At 46.5% G+C, this 26,189-nt stretch overlaps 2 protein-coding genes and 1 pseudogene across 3 annotated transcripts; all 3 read right to left on the reverse strand.

Annotated features, from left to right (window-relative positions):
• Nucleotides 1-20,712: 20,712 nt before the first annotated feature.
• LOC309556426 (uncharacterized protein) lies at nt 20,713-21,355 on the reverse strand (the record flags this gene model as incomplete). The annotated part of the gene is made up of 2 exons (XM_082258892.1): nt 20,713-21,308; nt 21,352-21,355. 2 exons carry the CDS (start codon nt 21,353-21,355, stop codon nt 20,713-20,715), a joined length of 600 nt encoding a protein of 199 aa, XP_082115018.1.
• A 75-nt stretch (nt 21,356-21,430) lies between these two features.
• LOC309556427 (integrase/recombinase xerD homolog) lies at nt 21,431-22,138 on the reverse strand (the record flags this gene model as incomplete). The annotated part of the gene is made up of 1 exon (XM_082258893.1): nt 21,431-22,138. The coding sequence occupies one exon, from the start codon at nt 22,136-22,138 to the stop codon at nt 21,431-21,433; it is 708 nt and encodes a 235-aa protein (XP_082115019.1).
• A 167-nt stretch (nt 22,139-22,305) lies between these two features.
• Nucleotides 22,306-23,358, reverse strand: LOC309556428 (annotated as a pseudogene). Its single transcript has one exon. The product of its transcript is annotated as an uncharacterized misc_RNA (transcript).
• Between the last annotated feature and the right edge of the window lie 2,831 nt (nt 23,359-26,189).

Raw genomic sequence — 26,189 nt, forward strand, 5'->3', positions numbered from 1 at the left:
GCATGGCACAGGTGATGGAATAGGCATGGCACAGATGGTACAGGCATGGCGCAGGTGGAGGAATAGGCATGGCACAGGCATGGCACAGGTGATGGAATAGGCATAGCACAGATGGTACAGGCATGGCGCAGGTGATGGAATAGGCATGGCACAGATGGTACAGGCATGGCACAGGTGATGGAATAGGCATGGCACAGGTGATGGTAAGGTCATGGCACAGGTGGTGGAATAGGCATGGCACAGATGGTACAGGCATGGCGCAAGTGATGGAATAGGCATGGCACAGATGGTACATGGCACAGGTGATGGAATAGGCATGGCACAGGTGATGGTAAGGTCATGGCACAGGTGGTGGAATAGGCATGGCGCAGGTGGTGGAATAGGCATGGCACAGATGGTACAGGCATGGCACAGGTGATGGAATAGGCATGGCACAGGTGATGGTAAGGTCATGGCACAGGTGGTGGAATAGGCATGGCGCAGGTGGTGGAATAGGCATGGCACAGATGGTACAGGCATGGCACAGGTGATGGTAAGGTCATGGCACAGGTGGTGGAATAGGCATGGCACAGATGGTACAGGCATGGCGCAGGTGGTGGAATAGGCATGGCACAGGCATGGCACAGGTGATGGAATAGGCATGGCACAGATGGTACAGGCATGGCGCAGATGGTGGAATAGGCATGGCACAGGCATGGCGCAGGTGGTGGAATAGACATGGCACAGGCATGGCGCAGGTGGTGGAATAGGCATGGCACAGGTGATGGAATAGGCACTTACCTGGCGACGGCTCGGCTCCCGGCGGCGGCTTCTCCCCTCCTCGCGACTCCGACGTCCGTCCTCTTCTGCTCGGCTCCCGGCGGCGGCTTCTCCCCTCCTCGCGACTCCTCTTCTGCGGCGGGCTGCGGCGGGAAAGTGACCGGGCGGTGACGGTGAGTGACTGATGCACGCACCGGCACCGCCCCCAACGAGGTCACCATGGATGTCCTGAATCATGATTGGTCCAGGCTGGAGTCTGGACCAATCATGATCCAAGACATCACAAAAGGGGGTGGTGTAGCGCATTGCTCTGCACTACAGTTACGCCCCAGAAGGCCGCCAATTGGCGCCTCTGCTGGTGGAAAACCCCACTCCCCATCGGCACCAATGCGGCGGACGCCAAAAGGGGGGTGGTGTAGCGCAGAGCTCTGCGCTACAGTTACGCCCCAGAAGGCCGTCTATCGGCGCCTCTGCGGGTGGAAAACCCCACCCCCATAGGCACCAATGAGACGGGCGCCCCTTGTGGGCAAAAAAAAAATTTTTTTTTTTTAAATCTTTTTTTTTTCTTTTTCTTTTTTTGGGGGGGGGGGGGGCGGGGCCCCTGCGCCCCCTATGGGCCGGCCGCCACTGATCCAATGTTGACCTAAATGACTAATGATGATAAATAGAATCCACCTGTGTGTAATCAAGTCTCCGTATGCACTGTGATAGTCTCAGAGGTCCGTTTAAAGCGCAGAGAGCATCATGAAGAACAAGGAACACACCCAGGCAGGTCCGAGATACTGTTGTGGAGAAGTTTTTTTGCTAGATTTGGATACAAAAAGATTTCCCAAGCTTTAAACATCCCAAGGAGTACTGTGCAAGCGATAATATTGAAATGGAAGGAGTATCAGACCACTGCAAATCTACAAAGACCTGGCCGTCCCTCTAAACTTTCAGCTCATACAAGGATAAGACTGATCAGAGATGCAGCCAAGAGGCCCATGATCACTCTGGATGAACTGCAGAGATCTACAGCTGAGGTAGGAGACTCTGTCCATAGGACAACAATCAGTCGTATACTGCACAAATCTGGCCTTTATGGAAGAGTGGCAAGAAGAAAGCCATTTCTTAAAGATATCCATAAAAAGTGTCATTTAAAGTTTGCCACAAGTCACCTGGGAGACACATCAAACATGTGGAAGAAGGTGCTCTGGTTAGATGAAACCAAAATGGAACTTTTTGGCAACAATGCAAAACGTAATGTTTGGCGTAAAAGCAACACAGCTCATCACCCTGAACACACCATCCCCACTGTCAAACATGGTGCTGGCAGCATCATGGTTTGGGCCTGCTTTTCTTCAGCAGGGACAGGGAAGATGGTTAAAATTGATAGGAAGATGGATGGAGCCAAATACAGGACCATTCTGGAAGAAAACCTGATGGAGTCTGCAAAAGACCTGAGACTGGGATGGATATTTGTCTTCCAACAAGACAATGATCCAAAACATAAAGTAAAATCTACAATGGAATGGTTCACAAATAAACATATCCAGGTGTTAGAATGGCCAAGTCAAAGTCCAGACCTGAATCCAATCGAGAATCTGTGGAAAGAACTGAAAACTACTGTTCACAAACTCTTTCCATCAAACCTCACTGAAGTCGAGCTGTTTTGCAAGGAGGAATGGGCAAAATTTCAGTCTCTCGATGTGCAAAACTGATAGAGACATACCCCAAGCGACTTACAGCTGTAACCGCAGCAAAAGGTGGCGCTACAAAGTATTAACTTAAGGGGGCAGAATAATTTTGCACGTCCAATTTTTCAGTTTTTTATTTGTTAAAAAAATGTTAAATATCCAATAAATTTCGTTCCACTTCATGATTGTTTCCCACTTGTTGTTGATTCTTCAAAAAAAATTACAGTTTTATATCTTTATGTTTGAAGCCTGAAATGTGGCAAAAGGTCAAAAAGTTCAAGGGGGGCGAATACGTTCGCAATGCACTGTATATATATATATATATATATATATATATACTATATTGTTAAAAGTATTGGGATGCCTGCCTTAACACGAACATGAATTTTAACAGCATCCCAGTCTTAGTCTGTAGAGTTTAATATTGAGTTGGCTCACCCTTTGCAGCTATAACAGCTTCAACTTTTCTGGGAAGGCTGTCCACAAGGTTTAGGAGTGTGTCTATGGGATGTTTGACCATTCTTCCAGAAGCGCATTTGTGAGGTCAGGCGCTGATGTGGACGAGAAGGCCTAGCTCGCAGTCTCCGCTCTAATTCATCCCAAAGGTGTTTTTTTGGGTTGAGGTCAGGACTCTGTGCAGGCCAGTCAAGTTCCTCCACCCCAAACTCGCTCATCGATGTCTTTATAGACCTTGCTTTGTGCACTGGTCCAAATCATTTGGTGGAGGGAGGATTATGGTGTGGGGTTGTTCTTCAGGGGTTGGGATTGGCCCCTTAGTTCCAGTGAAAGGAACTCTTAAGGCATCAGCATGCCAAGACATTTGGAGCAATTTCATGCTCCCAACTTTGTGGGAACAGTTTAGGGATGGACCCATGACTGCGCACCGGTGCACAAAGCAAGGTCCATAAAGACATGGATGAGCGAGTTTGGGGTGGAGGAACTTGACTGGCCTGCACAGCAGCAGTGGGCGTTCCTCTGAGTACAGTAATATTAAGACATGCATACTCCTGAAATTTTGGTTTTGTCTCGGATGCATTCGTTTATTGAAGAATTGCTTTTCGTCATATTCATTGTATTGAACTGTTTCATTTTTGGAATTTGTTTTATATCTTTGGCATTCATTTTGTATATTTGTTGGTCTGGGTGGATTCGGAAAATTTGGCAGTTTTTCCGGAAGATTGCGATATATTCAATATGTTATCGAAACGGAGGGATTTGATTCGGAAGGATTCAATATTATCGAACCCTAGTCCAACCCATCAAGAGAAATGGCATGAGCTGATTGGACAATATCAACTGGCATCATGTGCATCCAAATTAACAAATTTTAAAAATTGAATTCATTTCTTCAACTACTCCTATCACATGATGTCACGTCATCTAAATTAATCCAATGCAGATGTTCATTTCATTATAACTTTTTTTTTTTTGATTCGTTGAAATTCCTTACTATGTCTATTTGGAGATTCATATACAGTAAAACCTTGGATTGTGAGTAACTTGGTCTGCGAGTGTTTTACAAGACGAGCAAACGTTTTTTTATCAATTATAGCTTATAAAACGAGCGATGTCTTGCAATATGAGAAGCAATTGAGGAGAAGCCTGCGGTCACACCGGGAACGAATTAAAGTAGTGCAATTTAAAGCCCGACTTCAACTCTCATGGCTGATGATTAAAAGAGGAGCATCTAAGTATGCAGGCATCCGGGGTAAAGCTGTCCACATAGACCATCCTCCTCACCGCCGGCTCTCAGCGTGGAAGGGATGACGATGATGGCGGTGGGGGTGAGGAGGATGGTCTATGTGGACAGCTTTACCCCGGATGCCTCCATACTTAGTTGTGGCTGTTTTAATCATCAACCACGTGAGTTGATAAATGTTGTACTTTCATTAAATGTAACCGTATTGCTACACTTAGAGGCGCCTCTCTTCTCTTTTATACTCTGTAGCTCCTGCTGTATTCTGCTTTATGCATTCCCTGTTGACACTTTTTTTTTGTAGTTGTGGAATGGATCATTTGATTTTCCATAATTTCTTATAGGCAAACAAATTATGCTTGCAATCCAAGGTTTTCCTGTACATCCAAATCCCAAAAAAAGGAAAGTTTTCCTCTGAAAAATTAATCATACCAAAACTCACATTGCTAGTAATATTCTGATCCCATGCCGCCACGATGATAATGTGTCCATGACAGCCTGGGCTCACAAGAAGTGGGTTGGCTGTCATTCAACCTAGAAAATTGGTGACATCTAATGGCAGAGAGGAATTACTGCGGGGACCGAAGGGGAATATTGCAGCCAGTTGATGGTTTATTCCTATTTTTCGTATGCTATTTACTTACTTACTTGGTGTTCCTCTATAACCATTTGCTGACTGGACCATAGACAAATGACGTCCTGGATGGCAAGTGGAATACTGGGGTTATGGCTGAAACAATGTGCCATAACCCCGCTACTGTCTTTTTCAGCCGGCGATTCTCGACAAGATAAAAGTGGTCTGAGTGGAAAATTAGCCACTGGATCACTTTCAGAATTGGCGAGAGGGGTGCCCCCCCCCCCCTTCTGCCGCTTCTTGGTCATTTCTGGGCTTACCTGACTGATCGGTGAAGCGGGACCCATCAGGCGACACCACTGGCTTGCATTAGAGATGAGTGAAGGCATGATGGCTCCTGCCTATCTCTATGGCCTTGGAGGACCAGAGCAATGTCATGATGTCACTTCCGGTTTCTCTGGGATGTGAAAAATGCTTTTTTTTAAAGCAAAAGATCACAATTTTTTTTTGATCTTTTGCTTTTAAAGGTAGAGGAGAGATTTGGGGTCTTATAGACCCCAAATCTCTCCATAAAGAGGACCTATCATGCTGTATTGCTATCGCAAGGGATGTTTACATCTCTCTATTAAAAAAAACGAAAACATTTTTTTTTTTTGAAGGGACAATGTAAAAAAAAATGTAATAAAAAAAAATAATATTAATAAAAAAAAATGTAAAGCGTTCCCGTCCCCCCATGCTCGCACGCAGTGGTGAAAGTAGGTCATGCCCACATATGTAAACGGTGTTCAAACCACACATGTGAGGTATTCCGACGAACGTCAGATGGAGAGCAAATCTAAATAAAATATATCAATTTAATTTGTTTAATTGAATTACTGAAATAAATTAACTTTTTATGATCATATTCTAATTTTATGAGATGCACCTGTATATGAGAGAAGTGTCAGAATTGGCAAGTGGTTAAAATATTAATGTTCTGATAATAATTTTTAAAATCAATTTATTATCTGAATTTGAAAAAAAAATGGCAGACTGTAAAATCTGAAAAGAGCTTAAACGACCACTCCTGTAGCTTGGTACCAGTGTTAATTTCGTTGACTAAAATATTTTAGTCGACTAAATTAACACTATTTAAATCTTCTAAAACACGACTAAAACTAAAACAATTCTGATGTATAAAATAGGACTAAAACTAAAATGCCATGTCAGTCATAAGACTAAACTACGACTAAAACTAAAATTACATTTTAGTCAAAAGACTATGACTAAAACTAAATCGTAAATTGACATCAACATTAACACTATTCTGCTGGCCATTTCTAAATCGGCAACAAAATTCCATCCAAAGTAATAATAGCACAATAAAATTTAAACATGTATTGCACTACCGCATAAGCATAAGTAAGGGGCATCTACTAAGCTGCTGAAAGAGAAGAAATTAAGGAAAAGGCTTTTCTTATATTTTTTCTTAATATTTAATGTTGGTAATATATTCAGGTAATATGTGCAATGACATTACAGCCAATAGAGTTTACAGTTTTTTTTTTTTTTTTTTTTATGTTGCGCTTCAAAAAGCAACATTTTTGTTTGTTTATGAAACTTGGTTTTATTTATAAAGACTTAGGCCCCGTTCACACTGGGGCGACGCTACTTTGCCGGGCGACCTCATAGGTCGCGGCGCGCTGCTCGCACCGCGACCTCGGAGCGGCCGGCACGGACTTCATAACATTGAAGTCTATGTAGGTCGCTCTGGGTCGCCCCAAAGAAGCTCCGGACCCTTTTTCTAAGTTGGAGCGACTTGTGTCGCTCCTATTAGAACGGGTCCGCAGCTTCTCTATGGAAGGCGACCTACGGCGACCTGTCAGGCGACCAGGTCGCCTGACAGGTCGCCCCAGTGTGAACGGGGGCTTAATATATCACAATGTGTTCCAACCTTATTAGGATAAATAATAACATATTATTCGATTTTTACTCCAGGAGTATATAATTAGTTTGGAAGTTCTAGAGAAATGTTTAAATAATGCATTACAATTTACCATTTGATTTGTAGCTGACTAAAATGTATGAGATTTTAGTCGACTAAATTGTACTGGAGATTTTAGTTGACTAAAATATGGCTAAAATTAAAACAATTCAGATGACTAAAATACAACTAAAACTAAAATAGCATTTTAGTCAAAAGACTATGACTAAAATAAATCGAAATTTGCTGCCAAAATTAACACTGCTCGGCACAAGGAAACAGACGAAGCTTGGTGAGAAATGTACTTTCACTGTATCTCAATAATGTAACAGCGCAGAATTATACCAGCACAGCCTAACCAGCCATATTGCTGCACAATGTTAAACAGCTGAAGGTCCACTTTAATTGGGACCCATGATTTCAAAGTGTCACCATAGCATAGGCGGATAAAAGTTATTAATATGTTTAGTGTCTGTCCTCATGTTGCAAAACTTAATAGCTGACCCTAACGGCGTCTGGGGATCCATCACATTTACGGCACCTCAGCATAAAATGACTTTGTTGATGTATCTGTTTACAAGGACAAAGGCCAGCCATGGATATTTTTTTTTCCCCTTCTTCTCCGAACTAAACACCCTGCTTTATTGTGGCATTTTTCATTTTAGACATTGCAGAAATAACAAATATGAGCTAAGCATACCTCGGGTGTCCCTGAAAGCGGGAAATAGGATCTCATAAATTCATGGAGAATGGATATCAGCAAAGTGTGCTAAGCACCGTCTCGTACTACACAAACCAGGTAAAAACAAAGCAAAATTTGGACAAAGCTATGTTTCTTTTATAGACATCAATTTATTCATAGTTATCTCCCTGAATTTCATTAAAACGATGAATTAGAATTTCTTTAATGCTTGGAATAAAACAAAATGAAATTTGATCGCTATGAGTTACTGTCCTTTTCATAGCATTGTTGCATTTTGTACTGGTTCAGTAAAGAGGATTTTTTATTAGAGTAACATTAAAAAACATTGTAAAAAATGATTATTAATGCTACAAGCAATATCATTACGATAATATAGTTACGACTAAGGCACAGGAAGGAGCAGAAACTCGTCAACCTTACTCTGTATTAGATTTCCACTTGTATGTCTTGATGGATTTCTAATAAAGATTTAAAAAATGTTAACTGTATTTTGCCTTGTTGCCGGATCTTCATCTATTTTTTAATATAATTACCTACCAGTTCCTGCCTGTTCCATATATGGTCTGCTTTCCCTGGGTAGTTTGTATTCTGGAATTGCCGCTGATTATACTCTGACTATACAGAGAGTTTTTAGAGAGACTTGGCCAGTTTAGCCATTAAGGGTAAGGTGGGGGTTCAATAAAATAACATCCCGTCATCCACTTACACTCATCTTTCCCATGCTCCACCAATGCTCCATAACTCGTTGAGCGATCGTGGGTGGCCAGTGGACATCGGGTCTGCAGGACCCACTGATTAGCTGCCCCTCTGTCCAATCAGAGCCCGATCGTGCCTCCGGCGGCACTCCTACGCCCCCCTACACCCCCCTACACCCCCCTAGTGACTATTCTACGAAATGAGGTACAGGTACGTGATTTTGCGCAATAGAGCCAACCTGCCTCAGTAAATGTAAGTTAGGCAGCCGGCAAATGGTTAAGAGAGCTTCACATTTTGCCTTGAATTGGCAAATTACTGATTCTCTTTAACTTGCTGGTTGCATTTTTGCTCCCAGAAATCGAAGAGGCCTGAGGAGGAATGCGACTGCTAATATATATACTGTATATCACATGACCAAAAGGCCAGGATTTGTCAGGAATGGGCCGTCCTATGATTTTGCCATTGTCTTAATACTGAAACAGCAGTAAAGAGTTCAGGACCAAGCTTTTTTTTTTAAATCTGTCTTGATTGTACCTGAGAACCAAAAATTTAATGTATTTAATTTTTAATATTTAAAACAAACTCACCAAGCCACACATGTCTCCATGCTTTATTTTATTTTTTGGAAATCACTTTGAAAAAACAACCCACTAGCATTTCTAGCCATGGCCATCTTGAGTAAGGGCAGAAGATTCATGTACCATTTATTCCTGGAGTCCATCTGCCCTTAGCTCAGGCATGCAGACAAAAAGGTGTGCTTGGCTGAGAAAGCCCCTCCTTCCCCCCCTCCAGATGAAAAAGAAATGCTAACGAAGACTTCTGGGATGTACTGAAAAAATATATTTAAAAAAAGTTTAAAACAAGTAAATATACTGAACAAAATTTATAAACGCAACACTTGTTTTTGACCCAATTTTCCATGAGCTGAACTCAAAGATCTAAGAAAACCGGGATTCATCCGTGAAGAGAACACCTCTCCAAAGTGCCAGACGCCATCGAATGTGAGCATTTGCCCACTCAAGTCGGTTACAACCAACTGCAGTCAGGTGGAGACCTCAATGAGGATGACGAGCATGCAGATGAGCTTCCCTGAGACGGTTTCTGACAGTTTGTGCAGAAATTCTTTGGTTATGCAAACCGATTGTTGCATCTGTGGCATTGGGCTGTGTGATAAAACTGCAGATTTTAGAGTGGCTTTTATTGTGGTCAGCCTAAGGCACACCTGTGCAATAATCATGCTGTCTAATCAGCATCTTGATATGTCACACCTGTGAGGTGGATGGATTATCTCGGCAAAGGAGAAGTGCTCACTAACACAGATTTAGACAGATTTGTGAACAATATTTGAGAGAAATAGGCCTTTTGTGTACATAGAAAAAGTCTTAGATCTTTGAGTTCAGCTCATCAAAAATGGGGGCAAAAACAAAAAAGTTGCATTTATAATTTTGTTCAGTGTATAATATACCTTTCCATATATGTACTAATGCTAGTAGCATAAGGATTAAACATAGTTCATAGTTAATTGAAAGAGTAAAGTTCCATTTTAACCACTTAAGCCCTGGAAGATTTTACTCCTTCCTGATCAGGGCCTATTTTGCGATTCGGCACTGCGTGACTTTAACGGACAATTGCGCGGTCGTGCGACGCCTTTCCCTAAACTAATTTGACGTCCTTTTTTTCCCACAAACAGAGCTTTCTTTTGGTGGTATTTGATCACCTGTGCGATTTTTTGATCATGCGCTATAAACAAAAAAAGTGCGTCAATTTTGCAAAAATAACAATATTTTTCACATTTTTTTATATGAAATTCTTCAAAAAAAAATGTAAAAATCAAAATATTTTAACATTTTCGGCCAATTTGTTTTATGCTACATATGTTTGGTAAAAAAAAAATCGCAAAAAGCGTATTTTGATTGGTTTGCGCAAAAGTTATCGCGTTTACTAACAAAGGGAAAGATTTTTGTCATTTTTGTTGTTTTTTTTTAACGCGTAATGGCGGCGATCTGCAATTTTTTTTGCGGTACTGCGACATTGCAGCGGACAGATCGGACCCTTGACTGACATTTTTGACACTTTTGGGGTTACCAGTGACATTACTGCAGTAATCAGTGCTATACATATGCACTGTTACTGTAAAATTACACTGGCAGTGAAGGGGTTAACTTTTTTTGAGAGGGAGGGGTTGTGTGTGTCCCTAGGGGCGTGATTCTAACTGTGATTGGTTGTGGCTTGAGGTGTAGGAACAGTGTTCAAAGGTCCTACATAGTAGAACCGTATGATCACTGTTTCTACACAGGGGAGAATGACAGGCGGCTTGTTTACATCAGCCGCCTGCCTTTCTCCCTCTCCACCGACGATCGCGAGTGACCGCCGGGCGATCGAGTCCGCCGGTCACACGCGTGGGGGGTCTGTGACCGCGCGGGAGCGCGCCTAAGGCGCCGCGCGCTCGCTCCCCAGAGCCCTCACAGGCTAGCGACGTAGACCTACGTCGCTCTGCCTGTGAGGGGCTGACTGCCGCAGTAAATATACTGTGAGCAGTCGGCAAGCGGTTAACTAAAGTGACCAGATTTTTTAAATGAAACCTGGGGACGTATATTTATTTTTGAGAAAATAGTGGGAAAAAACAACACTAGTTGCGCACAGAACAAATGAACCAATCTAACATACCATATGTGTTAATATACAGTGATTGTATAACCCAACGTGATATATGCAAAAAATGGAAGTGATGAATCAATAAGGCTACAACTGAAATATCAAGCAATAGTCCATGTATTAATCCAAAACGAAAATGACGAAAGAGTCCAAGCAAACAATATTGTGGTAGTGATAAAAAGATCTGTAACTCTAAACCGGTATAAAATTTTAAAGTGTTGCCTAAGGAGATTTTTAAGTACCGAAGTTTGTCACTATTCCACGAGTGGACGCAATTTTAAATCATGACATGTAAGGTATCTTTTTAGTCGGTGTAACATAATCTTTCATATTATACAAAAAAATTGGGCTAACTTTACTGTTTTGTTTTGTTTTATTCATGAAAGTGTATTTCTTCCCAAAAAATTGCATTTGAAAGACCGCTGCGCAAATACCATGTGACAAAGACATTGCAATGATTGTCTTTTTATTCTCTAAGATCTCTGCTAAAAAAAAAAAAAAGTACATATGTATGTATATATATATATATATATATATATATATATATATATATATATATACATATATATATATATGTATATATGTATATATATTATAATGTTTGGGAGTTCTAAGTAATTTTCTAGCAAAAAATACTGAGTTTAACTCATAAGCAACAAGTGTCAGAAAAGGGCTTAGGCTCCAAGGGGTTAATAACATAGAGCTAAGAACAATGATAGTACTTTTCTCACAAGCCTCAACTTTCGTGTCTGCTTTCAGCGCCTTAATAGAGTTAGATTAATAATAGACAAGCTCTGATTTGCTGCCACTGCTTGCTGCTCTTTGCATGTTCTAATTGTTGTCATTGTGCTTGCTCGTTTGATATACAGACCCAGGCTGAAAATGTATGCCAGGCCTCGTCACTAGAGGTCACTCCAGACTGAAGTGCTGCCATGTTTATTGTCATCCAGGCAGAAATGCACATTTCTAGTTTATTGTTTCATATTCTGCAGAATTTCTGAGCTTTTAGAATGATGAATACATTTCTTGGGGTTTCATTCGCTTGCACTGCCAGTCAACAATACAAACCATCGACTTTACCTATTCTCTTTGAAATATACAGTGTACAGGGTCACTCATCCACAAGACGCTGCATGTACCAAGTTCCACCAAACTGATCAAACACTAGAAAGATCAAAAAGATAGGCCTGGAGTAAAAAGAATAAAGCTTAGATGAAGGGCCAGCATGACAGGGTTAAAAGGGGTTGGCATAGGGAAAGGGCTTCTGATCAGTGGGAAGCATTCTTTTAACCACTTGCCGACTGGCTAACGACGATTTATGTTGGCAGTCAGCCCCTCACAGGCAAAGCGACGTAGGTCTACCTCGCTAGCCTGTGAGCTCCTGCTCCCGCTCACTCACGGACCCCCCCATGCGTGTGCCCGGTGGACCCGATGTCCGCCGGGCATTCGCGATTGTCCGTTAGAGCGGGAGAAAGGCAGGCGGCTAGTGTAAACAAAGCCGCCTGTCATTCTCCCCTGTGTAAGAATAGTGATCATACGGTTCTGCTATGTAGGACCGTTGATCACTGTTCTTACACCTCAAGCCACAACCAATCACAGTTAGAAACACGCCCCTAGGGACACACTTAACCCCTCCCTCTCAAAAAAAAAGTTAACCCCTTCACTGCCAGTGTAATTTTTACAGTAACAGTGCATATGTATAGCACTGATTACTGTAGTAATGTCACTGGTAACCCCAAAAGTGTCAAAAATGTCAGTCAGGGGTCCGATCTGTCCGCCGCAATGTCGCAGTCCCAAAAAAAAAAATCGCAGATCGCCGCCATTACTTGTTAAAAAAAAAAAAACAACAAAAATGACAAAAATCTTTCCCTTAGTTAGTAAACGCAATAACTTTTGCGCAAACCAATTAAAAATACGCTTTTTGCGATTTTATTTTTACCAAACTTATGTAGCAGAAAACAAATTGGCCTAAAATGTTAAAAAATTTTGATTTTTAAATGATTTTTTTTGGGAATTTCATATAAAAAAATGTGAAAAATATTGTTATTTTTGCAAAATTGACGCTCTCTTTTTGTTTATATCGCATGATCAAAAAATCGCACAGGTGATCAAATACCACCAAAAGAAAGCTCTGTTTGTGGGAAAAAAAGGACATCAAATTTGTTTAGGAACAACGTCGCACGACCGCGCAATTGTCCATTAAAATCACGCAGTGCCGAATTGCAAAATAGGCCCTGGTCAGGAAGGGGGTAAAATCTTCCGGGGCTTAAGTGGTTAAAAGTACTTACGTGATTAGTGGGGAGGACTGGAGAAGGTGGGGCTGCAGTAAGGGGATCTGTAGGAGGGTCTTAGAAGTCATCAGTCAGAGGAGAGAGTGCTTGGGACAACAGGGAACTTTTGTAGCTAGGCTCTCTTCAGACCTGTGCGATAGATAAACAAGGTAAAAAAATACACCTATGGGTGACCTTGAGGCTTTATTGTCCCAGTAGAAGGCAGGGGACTGCAGTGACCGTCTCCAGCATCAGGTAGACATCTACTATTGGAAGTATGGCAGAGGCTGCTTCTCCCCTCCAGCCACCACATGTGCTCGGAGATCATTGCCTCCGAGATTACTCCCCAGGTTCCCTGACACTCAGGGAGAACTTCTAGGGACCCTCCAGGCCCTTTGCCTAAGAGCTGCTCTGTCCTGGTGGAGGTGAGGTCTGAGAAGGATCCCTGCTGAATCCCCCGGGGGGGGGGGGGGGGGGGGAATCACTGTTTGCTTGGATGTCCGCCCTCCTCCCCTGTTTCCTCCACTCATCTGGACCTAAGGTCGGCTCCTCATGGCGGCTTTGCTGCCCTGTCGGGAGCTCAGCTAGGGAGAGTGTTCAGCTGGGACTGGCCCATTACCAGGGACGGCTGGTGCCCCCTTCCTCTGTGGGTAGACGTGGCATCCAGTGGGCTGAAGGAGGCGGTTTCCAGGCATCCATCTCGGATGGGGAGAGCCTGGCAATTCGGTGTCTATGGCGGCTCCGGGCTACAACAAAATGGTGCCAATGATAGCGTCAGTGCTGGGTGGGCCACCAGTCTTGCTGCACATCGGTGAGAAGTTCTGAGCTAGACTGGAGGCTGAAAGAGGGGTTCGGTCAGAGGGTCAGAGGGGCGAGCTCAGGAAATCTGAGAATGAGGAGCCAACAAGGGGGAGAGCAGCGATGGATGCTGGACTGACGTCTGGTTCCTGGGCAGTCTGGTAAGATAGCCTCTTCTTCTGGGTTGCTGTTGAGGACTAGGCAGCCTGTGGGGGGTCTGTAGCGGAGTCTGTGTCTGTTTTGAGCAGTGTGGGTGCACATACGGCTGGGGGATGCTGGCACAGGGGGTCAAAGTTGTGGATATTGATTAAGATAAAAAAAAAAAACCTTCAGACTTTACAATCACTTTAAGGTAAAAAAAATGTCCCAGTAGTTGTATTGGCCCCCAATCCCCCTAAACTCTTACGTGAGTCCTTTCTTGATCCAGCGCTGTGCCTGTTTGCAGCAGCATTCTCCCCTCTTTCTCTTCTCCCAGGACACAGAGACAGCAGTGGGAGCCTTTGATTCCTACTCCTGTCAATTATTATTATTATTATTATTATACAGGATTTATATAGCGCCAACAGTTTGCGCAGCGCTTAACAAAATTAAGGCAGACATTACAGTTACACTACAATTTGGAACAAAAGGAATCAGAAGGCCCTGCTCGTTAGAGCTTACAATCTAAAAGAGAGGGTCAATTGATACAAAAGGCAATAGCTGTGGGGGATGAGCTGATGGAGCAAGTGAAACAGTGTTATTAGTTAGTAGCCGGGTAGGCTTCTTTAAAGAGAAGAGTTTTCAGGGATCGTCTAAAGATGGATAGATTAGGGGACAGTCGGACAGATTGGGGTAGAGAGTTCCAAAGAATGGGAGAAGCTCTGGAGAAATCCTGGAGGCGAGCATGGGAGGAGGTGACAAGGGAGCTAGAGAGCAGGAGGTCTTGGGAGGACTGAAGAGAATGGCTTGGTTGATATTTTGAGATCAGGTTAGTGATGTAGCTGGGGGCAAAGTTGTGGATGGCTTTGTAAACTATTGTTAGTACTTTGAATTTTATTCGTTGGGTGAGTGGAAGCCAATGAAGGGATTGGCAGAGAGGGGTGGAGGACACTTAACGGTTGGTAAGGTGGATAAGTCTTGCAGCAGCATTCATTATGGATTGAAGGGGGGATAATCTATGTAAAGGTAATCCAATGAGGAGGGAGTTGCAATAGTCGAGGCGAGAGATAATCAGGGCGTGAATTAAAAGCTTGGTGGTGTCATTGGTTAAAAAGGGGCGTATTCTAGAGATGTTGCGGAGGTGAAGGCGGCATGATTTGGACAGGGATTGGATGTGAGCCTGAAAGGACAGTGCAGAGTTCAGGGTTACCCCTAGCACCCTGGCATGTGTGGAAGGACTAATAGTTGTTTCATTGATCTTGACAGAGAATTCCGGGGAAGGGGCACGTGGAGGAGGAAATATTATGAGCTTGGTTTTAGATAGATTCAGTTTGAGGAAGTGGTGTGACATCCAGGCTGATATGTCTGTTAGTAGATCAGTGATGCGGGAGGAGACTGATGGGGTGATCTGAGGGGCAGAGAGGTAGATTTGGGTGTCATCAGCATAGAAATGGTAGTGGAAGCCATGGGAGGCTGTCAATCCAATACTGTGAGGAAGGATGGCTTTATAAACACTTTAAGCCTTGATTCACACTGCGCACTGCATGTGATTTGCACAGGAATCGCACTACCTGTGGAAATCACACGTGATTCTGTTTTGAATGGCTCAAATCGCACCACATCCTCATGAAAAAGTTGTGGGAAGCCTATTTTTGTTCTCACTGGAACCAGATCGCATGACAATGCCATCTGGTTCAGGCAAACGCACTGCATTTTGCAACCTGCTTTTGGGGTGTTGTTAACTTTTAATAAACACAGTGCGATTGCTATGCACTGTTGGAAGCGCACAGGAATCGCAATGTTTCCTGTACTGCATCAATGTGAACCAGGGCTAAAGGGGAATAGTTTTCATGTACTTTTTTCACGCTGGAAAAGAGCATTTTAGCAAGGCAAATGCGTACCAGTGTGAACAGGGTCATAGGCTGGCCATACAATACACAGTTTTCTTATAGAATTTTCTTTAGATTTACCTTCAACTATATAGTTCAAGGGCCTGCCTGATTGCATACAAATTAAAATGTTTAGGTTAGACCTCATATTATATGGTTTTGGTAAATCTAAGGCTCAGTTCACACTGAGGCAAATTGTCAGGCGACTAGGAGTAATGAACTCAAGTCGCTCCGACTAAGAAAAAGGTTCCTGCACTATTTGGGGGTGACTTCGGCTTGCATTGACTTCTATTAAAGAAGTAGTTTGCAAGACACACTGAAGTCTCGCTGTAGGGGGCAGCTTCAGAGTCGGGTGACTTTGAAGCCTCCCCAGTGTGAACCGAGCCTAAAAGAAACTCACAAATGCGCGGCCATGCGGCACTGTACCCGAAAAAAAAAATTATGTTCTTTTTTTTCCGCAAATAGAGCTTTCTTTTGGTGGCATTTGATTACCTCTGCGATTTTTGCACTATAAACAAAAAAAGACCAATAGTTTTGAAAAAAAAAAAAAACAATATTTTTTTACTTTCTGCTCAAAAACATATCCAATCAAAAAATGTAAAAAATCAAATTTCTTCATTAATTTTGGCCAATATGTATCCTGCTACATGTTTTTGGTGAAAAATAAGCGTATATTGATTGGTTTGCACAAAGGTTATAGCATCTACAGACTATGGGATATTTTTATTTATTTATTTATTTATTTTTTATTAGTAATGGCGACAATCAGCGACTTATACCGGGTTTGCAATATTGCGGCTAACAAAACAGACACTATCTGACACTTTTGGCACTTTTTTGGGACCAGTGACCAGTGCTAAAAAAATATGCACTGTCACTGTACGAATGACAGGGGCTGGGAATGGGGTTAACATCAGGGGCAACTAAAGGGATAACTGTGTGCCTAGCCTGTGTTTTCTTACTGTGGGAGAGGTGCTTATACTAGGGGAAGGCATAGATTTTTGTCCCAGCTTTGTAGAAACACAGGATCCATGCTTTCTGTACTAACAGAATGGCGATCTACCTTGTTTACAGAGGCAGCCCGCTGTTCTCCCTCTGTACCGAATGCTCAGTGGGTATCGGCAGACATTGAGTCCATGGTACCCACAGATCAGTTCCTGCTGTGTATAATCATAGTGGGAGTGGGCCGTCGCCGGTGCACACCCCAGACCCAGGAGAGTCGGATCTAGGAACATGATCTGGCGCAGCTGTGCCACTTTGCCACCATCTATCTATTTTTTACGGTCTGCACGTGGTTAAAGTGGTTCTTGAGGCTCATGGTTTTTTTTTATTTTCATGCATTCTATGCGTGAAGCTAAAAAAACCTTGTTTGTGCAGCAGCCCCCCCAGCCCACCCTAATACTTACCCAAGCCCCGACCAACTGTGTGCACGAGAACCTCGGCTCTCCAGGTCTGGTATGGATTTTCAGGGAACCCTACGCCAAAATAAAAACGGCGTGGGGTTCCCCCTCAAAATCCATACCAGAACATTATCCGAGCATGCAGCCCGGCAGGCTAGGTAAGGGGAGGGGAAGGGAGCTCTCCTTCCCCTGAACCATACCAGGCCACAAGCCCTCAACATAGGGGGGTGCTTTGGGGCAGTGGGGACTCTGCCTTTCAAAGAGCACCTTGAAGAACAAAATTCATTACTATTTCATTTGGAGATTCGGATACATCCGAATTTCCGCTTATCAAATATAAGTCAGAGTTTATATTCAGACTTCAATAAATTGCACATGTCTATACCCACCACAGAAATGAGTGTAGCACTACTCCCTTGGGAGCTGCTGGTTACGGATTCCCCTGGGTTACCCATAGCAACAACTTGACAATATAGCATATTCAAAGTGCTCGGCTCAGTCAGAAAACAGTCCAGGGGTTTTGTTTTTTTTTGTTGTTTTATTTGAGAACTTGGATAGGAGAAGGGGTGAGTGGGATACTCCAACTGTCTAAACTATGCACAATTGCTGGTACTTCTATATAACGCTGAGTGCAGCAAGGCCGCTGCTTCACCTTGCCACTTTAGTGAAGAAGAAATACTGAACTGTACTGCACTGTAGGTCACTCTTAAGGTTCCTACTTGGCAACCCCTTTGTCCCTACTCTTTAGGGTTCTGAAACTGTCACCCCCTTTACTCTGACACTCTGTGTGAGCTGGCCCCTTGATCCTCTGACTTCACTGGAGTGGTCTCCTTTCCTGGGCAGACCCTTTGGCAAGTCCCCTGGTACTTACGGACACTGTTTTTCCCCGAAGACTCTGCCAGCAGCTCCAATGTCAGCTGTACTGGATCCTCTGCAACTCAGCTCCACACCTGGTTCACTAGGCTGACTGCCTAAGACCACTTTCCTCATGCAGCAGGAGGAGAGACAGCCGTCAGACTTCTCCTGGTACTCTGCTTCCTGCCAAAGATGCCCTGTTACATGTCTCCCCGGCTTTTATGAGCAATCCCAGGATGCACTGCAAGAGTGCCCTCCCACTAGGACTCCCACAAAAGCCAATGTGTCACTGGTCAGGTTTCCTCCACTGTCCAACAAGCTCCTCTATTGGATGCAGTGGGGACACTCCCTTAGATTCAGTGAATCACACCTGGTAACATACAACAGGCAACCTAATCGATCAGGCTCCGATAGAGGCAGATTCAATGTACAATGCTTTGAACCTAGCACCTAACTAGGAGGGTGCTACATGTGAAATGTGAGTAAGACCTTATGGTTATCACTACATTGAAGGTGCAGCTTCTAGGAAAACCCATACTAAGAAAAATATGGAGACTACAATCAGTAACCTCTCCGTCTAATAATACGAGCTGCATGACTGTTAGCTTCAACACTTTCTGAGCAAGCAGATGAGAAGTTTGGATTTCAGTCGGACTTTGCTTGCTGTGTCTTTTCCGGTGTCAGTGATAAAGAAAGTATTGAAGCCAATAGAAGCAGCCAGGTGATTAGCATTTTCAGAAAAAGGGAGTCAAAAACAGCCCACAGTTTGCTTTAACATAGTGCAGCTTCCCTCTCTGTGTACAAATCTCCAGCCAGCTGGTACACTGGTGTACACAGGTGTTTATTAGCATAGCACAAACCATCCATAATTAGCTGAGATGCCCAAAGATAATGCAGCGGGTCCATCCATATTCCAAGCCGCCATACCACGCACAGGTGCAAGCTTGCCTTCTGCCAAATAACAGCGCAAAACAATAAAAGCTTAATGCGGCCTAAATGTGCTGTGCACAATGCCACCCAACCGATGAGGCAAGAGCTCCCAGTGGTGACGGATTTTTGAGGAATTCTAATTAACATGCAGTTAATCAGCTAGCATTGCTGTGTCTATTGCTAAGCCCTAATTGATTAATAGTGCTTTATTCAAATCCAAAGACTCTTTAGGAATTTTGAGGTTTTGAAGGAGAACTGGCAAAATGGCTTGATTGGATTGCATTCTACATAAATGAAAGCCTAGCTTCAGCAAAATTACATTTTTTAAGTATGAATAGAGTGATTGCATTGGGGAGATTTTCCCTCACTTCCTGTTTGTGAGATGCCTGTACAAGAAATATGGGGGGCATTGGTCAAAAAGGATAGGAATGCACAAATAGCAATAAAAACATTGTCAGGAATTGTAATCCTCCTTTTCCTTTTCTTTCCTTTTTCTACTTTCCTGCTGGAGACATTTTCAATCTCTTCCTTGATCTGAGTAGATCAGAGCTCCCGTGCTGGACTACGAAAAACACCCGCTAACTACCCAATACCCACACCCACTAAAACTATATACAAAACACGCTACTCGTCTTGGAGTAAAAATGGCCGACATGGCCTTTTATTAAATAACAAATATAAAATTATGAAATAACAATATAACAATAATAATAATAACAATAACCCAGATCTATGTTTGTGGTCCTTGACAGTACCATGTAAAAACCAACTTCTGTGTCTGGGTCACCATTTGGCTTGGTTACTTCCCCAGCCGCTAAGCACCGCCTCGGGGACTAACACAGCCGACCCAGACACCCCACCTGTACAATTTAGAGGACGCCATACCTCGGATGGGTCCCCACCATTTTTCCCAAAAACCAGTTTGCTGAACCCCTGTCAAGGACCCCAAACCGCCAACTTCAGCAGCAAAATATAACACACCCCAAAAACAACAATCCCACTGACAAACCAAAAAAGGGGGGCGGGAGGGAGGGACTTTTCTTCCACGCTTTCTCCTTCAGGATTGACCTGACCCCTCCTACCCTGGACCTATATTTCAACCTCTCCACCCCCTGCCTGTACCACTGACCAATAAGGTAAGTGCCCCCCCTGTTAGCCCACCTACTTTTGTCCCCCACTTGACCTTTACTGCACGCTTCCCTTTCTCACCCATTCATGCATGCCCTATGCCTAGTCCTTTCTCTCCTGTCGCCGGGCATGTCTTGATCTGGGTAGATCAGAGCTCCCGTGCTGGACTACGAAAAACACCCGCTAACTACCCAATACCCACACCCACTAAAACTATATACAAAACACGCTACTCGTCTTGGAGTAAAAATGGCCGACATGGCCTTTTATTAAATAACAAATATAAAATTATGAAATAACAATATAACAATAATAATAATAACAATAACCCAGATCTATGTTTGTGGTCCTTGACAGTACCATGTAAAAACCAACTTCTGTGTCTGGGTCACCATTTGGCTTGGTCACTTCCCCAGCCGCTAAGCACCGCCTCTGGGACTAACACAGCCGACCCAGACACCCCACCTGTACAATTTAGAGGATGCCATACCTCGGATGGGTCCCCACCATTTTTCCCAAAAACCAGTTTGCTGAACCCCTGTCAAGGACCCCAAACCGCCACAGCGCCACAAGTGTGACCCCTTACACTTGTGCGCCCCTCCACACCCTCAAGGCCCGGTGGATCCCGTCCTCCAAACCCAAGAACCACAGGTCAGTGCCAATAGCATTGAGATGGACCCCATCCCCACGAAGGAACTGCCACGTATCGCTCTCCAGCTCCAGATGCCGCACCACCAGACCACCATTCCTGCTGACGAATCTCCCCACCTCCTTGTTCACTTTAATACGGGCCTTATTAAGTTTGTCGACTGAACGAGCCGACCGCCACGAAGTGCGGGCCACAATGTCGGACCACACCACCAGCATATCAGGGAAGGAAGTGCGAAGCCTCAAAAAGTCGAACTTCACATCCCGAATGAGCTCACGCATAGAGCGGAGACCCAAATCATTCCCGCCCACATGCAAAACAAGGATATCCGGGGCCCTGTCCAACCTGGCAAAGCGGGAGACTTCCGGCACGACCCTGCTCCACAGCATGCCAGGCACACCTATCCACCTGACCCTGCCATCCTCCCGGGGAACTCCCAACTGTCTACCATTAGGCCTGACCTCCGCCCGCCTGGCCCCCCAGAAGACATACGAATGGCCGAGGATCCAAATCAGACACTGCCGGACACCTGCAAAAAGAAACAAAGACAGTGCACCCTACACCCAACGCACACATACAACACAACCAAACAAACACGAAAATTACGCAGAAAACACACACAAACAGGCCCCTATAACCCCTCCGTAGAGGCTACTGCACCAGGTGGGGCCTGACGTAGGACCGGAACCTGTGCGACTCCCACCGCCCAATGCGCCGGACCACGTCCTCTCCCAAACCCCAACGGGCCGCCTCTGTGGCCGCCCCGATGCGAAAGGAATGGGACGCATAAGCCGCCGGGTCGAAGCCCCCGGCCAGCAAACATTTCCTAAACACCGCCACAAATTGAAACCTGGACAGGCAAGAACCGTCCAAGTGAACCAATAAGGCACCACCAACCTCAGGCCGAACCTGAAGATAACGCTCCAGAGCCCCCACCGGGCAAACATCAGCTCCGTTGCCCCGAAACAGCTCCACCCACTTACCTCTGCCCACCTGGTCCGTTTTGGACCTCCGGATACGAATCCGAACCGAGGAGGCAGTGCGCACTATGTCCTCCAGCAGCAGCCCCCCAGCCACCCTCATCGATGGACTAACCAGTTCACCAATCCGGAAGGCCCCAAAGAAAGCCAACAGGAAGGCTGCCCTGAACAGCAGGCCCTCATAAGATGACGAACAGATAGAGCCCAGTTTTTCCAGAACGACACCCAACACTGAAAAGGACACCGGACGCCGGGAATCGCGGCCCCGGTTACACTTCCGGTACCCCTTCAATGCCTGCCGCACGTGAAAAGCCTTGGTGAAATCCACCCCCCCTGACAACTTGAACCAAAAGGCCATGCCAGCCAGTTTTCTATCCATGGCCGCCGCCGAAACTCCCCGCCCAAAATTCATACACACAAAGTAAAGCACCAGAGCGGACACATCCACCCCCAAATCTGTCCCCCCTACCTCCTCCAAAAAGGAACGCCATTCCGCCCACGCCCTGACATACGCCTCCCAAGTCGCAGGGGACAGTGACCGCCGAATCAAAATCGCTGCTCCTCCAAGGGGACCGTCCACAAATCCCGCGGACAGGGAATCCCATGCTGCTCCGCTGCCGGCGCCAACACGCGAAACTCGGTCCACTGGAAACGAGACAAAGCATCGGCCACCTGGTTAGAAACCCCCGGAATATGCACAGCATAAATAAAAACATTGAAACGCAGACACAACAGGACCAGATGGCGCAACAGGCTAACTACCGGGGGGGAAGACGCCGAGATGTTATTGATCGCCTCCACCACCCCCATGTTGTCGCAATGAAAACGCACCTTCTTGTTGCCAAAGCCCGCCCCCCATAGAGCCACCGAAACCACAATCGGAAACAACTCCAACAACACCAAGTTACGCAGGAAACCCGCCGACCTCCAGGATTCCGGCCAAGGTTCCGCGCTCCACCGTCCTTGAAAGAATGCCCCATACCCCGCAGAACCAGCCGCGTCCGTAAATAGAGCTAAGTCCCCGTTGCTAAACGGACCGTCCATCCACAGCGAGCAGCCATTGTAAGACTCCAGAAACATATCCCAAATCCTCAGGTCCGCCCGAAGCCCCCTGGTAAGCCTCACCGAATGCCCAGGGGCCCGGACCCCTGACGTGGCCGCAGCCAAACGGCGACAAAAAATTCGCCCCATGGGAATTATCCGGCACGCGAAGTTCAACTTACCGAGTAAGGACTGCAACTAAAGGTTTAGCGTGATCCTGCGACGACCGCTCGCCTGCCTAACCTCCTCCCTCAAACGCACCAACTTGTCCAACGGCAACCTGCATTCCATGGCCAGAGAGTCAATCGTGATGCCCAAGAAAACCAATTCCGTCACAGGGCCCTCCGTCTTGTCCGAAGCCAAAGGAACCCCAAAACGGGCGGCGATGTGTTGCAGCGTCCCCAAGAGGACCGCACAGGTCCTCGAGCCCGAGGGCCCTATGCACAAAAAGTCATCCAAATAATGGATGATGGAGCTAACCCCCGACACATCCCGAACCACCCACTCCAGAAAGGAAGAAAAGGTTTCAAAGAAGGCACACGAAATGGAACAGCCCATCGGCAAGTAGCGATCCACAAAATAAGATCCTTGCCAACGGCACCCCAACAAGTGCATACTATCGGGGTGAACTGGCAGTAAGCGAAAGGCCGCTTCCACGTCGGCCTTGGCCAACAGGGCCCCCCTACCATATTTTCGAACCGAAGAAATGGCCGCATCAAACGACGTATAGGTAACCGCACACGCCCGCGGGTCAATACCATCGTTGACGGAGCCACCCCGCGGATAGGACAGATGGTGAATCAGGCGAAACTTGCCCGGTTCCTTCTTGGGGACCACCCCCAACGGCGAAACCACCGCTGCCGAAACTGTTCATCATAACGCAACCAGGCCACCCCCCCCCGTACACACGGTGGGCTTCCCCAATCGCATCCAGGTAACAGAACAACGCCGAGCAATTTTCGGGCGCCTTCTCCCCTATAACGCTCGCCAAAATCGCAAAAGCCTGCAACCAATTGGCAAACGTACGGGGGATCAGCCGATACCGCCGCTTCTCTTCCTCCTCCTTCTTGCTCTCGTCCGGCTTAACCCTATCCAGGTTAAACTTCTCCAACGGGAGCAGGGAAAAAATTTCTACATAGTCACCTTTCCATATCTTGTCGCGAACTTCGGGCTTAAGGTGGGCCCCCAACGGTCCCTCGAAGCAGACGTACACTTCGCACTTCGCCGCGTCCGCCAACCTTACATTGTCACAGTCCTTGTTCCCGTCCCCGGACTTGTCCACCGCAGCCGCAACCGGAGCCAGCGACGCCTCCTCCGTCTGCGTGCCCGCCACCGTCACTCCTGCCTGGGCTCCCGCCACCGCCGACCCCAGAACCGGGCGGGAGCCCCCCACCACTGCCCCGAGTCCCGGCGGGGCCCAAGCCACCACCGAGGGAGGGGCCGCCAAAGCACTGGCCTCCAGCCGCCTCACCAAGTCCCGCAGGCTTCCCAGCACTTCCAGACCCACCCGGGCGGACACATCCCCCCCAACACCCCGGACCAAACCCCCACCCCCCGGGCCAGACAACACATCAGACGCCACAGCAGAAGACAGTACAGACATAGAGCACTCACCAGGCTGCCCAGGGCTGGACGCCCCCCCAGCCGCCACTCCGGCATCCCCCGCTGCGACAGGAACAGCATCTGCGACTTCACCGTCCTCCGAGCTGCTGACCTCCCCTTCCGATCGGACGACCTCTGGACTGTGGACCGGAACCTCTGCCGACGCCGTCTTCCCCCTCCTCTGGACGGACCTCCTCTTCACAGACAGCCTGGAGCTCGATCCTGTAGAAGCAGGCTGCTGCAGACGTGGTCCCTTTAAGCCGAAGCCGCGCCTCCCGATGACGTCATCAGCGCGCGCCCCGCTCTCCTCCACATCCTCCGCTCTCCCAGGCCTAGGAGCAGGCCTGGAGGTCCTCACAGTCGGCTGCAGGGCACCCGATCGGCTCCCCCCGCTCACTCGGCGACCATCACGATCCGGGATGGGGCCCCCGGCCGCCCCAGGCAGCAGGCCGGCACCCGCAGCACTGGCTCTCCCCCGCCGAGCGGATGCCCCGACCGGAACCTCGCCAGGGACACCCGCCGATCCATCCGGCCGAACGATGATGGAGGAAGGGACCCGGGCTGCAGCAAGGTGAGTGTCCCTCCCCCGTGGGCTCCGTCCATGAAGGGGATTCCTCCCAGCTTCCCCACCCGCCGAAGCAGGCGCACGCTTCGCAGGGGGGGCTGAAGGGTCCCTATTGGGGCTCCCATGGCGACGCTGAGCCCTGGGGGCCCGATCCGGGCTGAAGCGCTCCGGAGGCCTAGACCTCCTAGCACGTGTGGAGGAAGGCCTCAATTGCGAGGGGCCTTCCCCGGCCCCCTGCAAGGTGCTGGCCACCTGTCCCTGCACCCAGTCTGAGCCATGCACCTCAGCCAACTCCCGGAGACGGGACAGCAGGCCATCCAAGTCACTCATCTCCCCTCTATTGCAGATCCAAGAAGAGACGCAGCAGCTGGACACACAGACTTTTCTTCCATGCTTTCTCCTTCAGGATTGACCTGACCCCTCCTACCCTGGACCTATATTTCAACCTCTCCACCCCCTGCCTGTACCACTGACCAATAAGGTAAGTGCCCCCCTGTTAGCCCACCTACTTTTGTCCCCCACTTGACCTTTACTGCACGCTTCCCTTTCTCACCCATTCATGCATGCCCTATGCCTAGTCCTTTCTCTCCTGTCGCCGGGCATGTCTATCCTGACAGAGAGGAAATCTCCTCGATAAAGCCTGGTTCACATCTTTGCGTGTCAGGAATGCGCACAAAGGCAAAGGCAAATGCATGTGTTTCAGCGCGCACCAAACCCATGGTGCCGCAGCACCCTGTGGTCCAGTATGTTGCATTTTTGGAAAAGTTAGGCTCCATTCACATATATGCGGCTGCGGTTTCAGTGCGGGAGTCTGGTGAAGTTCTGTTTACTTGTTCAGGTGCAAATTTTTACCTGAAATCACACCTGAATCGGACACAAAACTGCACAGCGGCCGCCCTGCACGTGTGTGAACCGGCTCCATTGAAAGCTGGTCCAATTCACACAATATGAAAATTGGATGTGGTTAAACATGCATTTAATTCGCATATATGTGAACCGAGCCTTATGCCTCGTACGCACGCAACGATTATCGGCCGACCGATCGTCCGACTTTTGTCCAAGTTGTGTTTTGTTGGTTAGAATGTGCCTAGACTGCACACGAATTTTCTCGGCCAACACAAATCTACTTCAGAAGTGATGTCATGTGCTGGTTTACTTTCCGTGTGTTTTTTCTTCTCTGAGCATGCCCAGTCTTGCTCATCAGATTTTTGTCTGCCGAAAT

This window comes from Pelophylax lessonae (genome assembly GCF_965119305.1).
Source record: "Pelophylax lessonae genome assembly, chromosome: 5".
In the NCBI taxonomy this organism is placed as follows: Eukaryota; Metazoa; Chordata; class Amphibia; order Anura; family Ranidae; genus Pelophylax; species Pelophylax lessonae.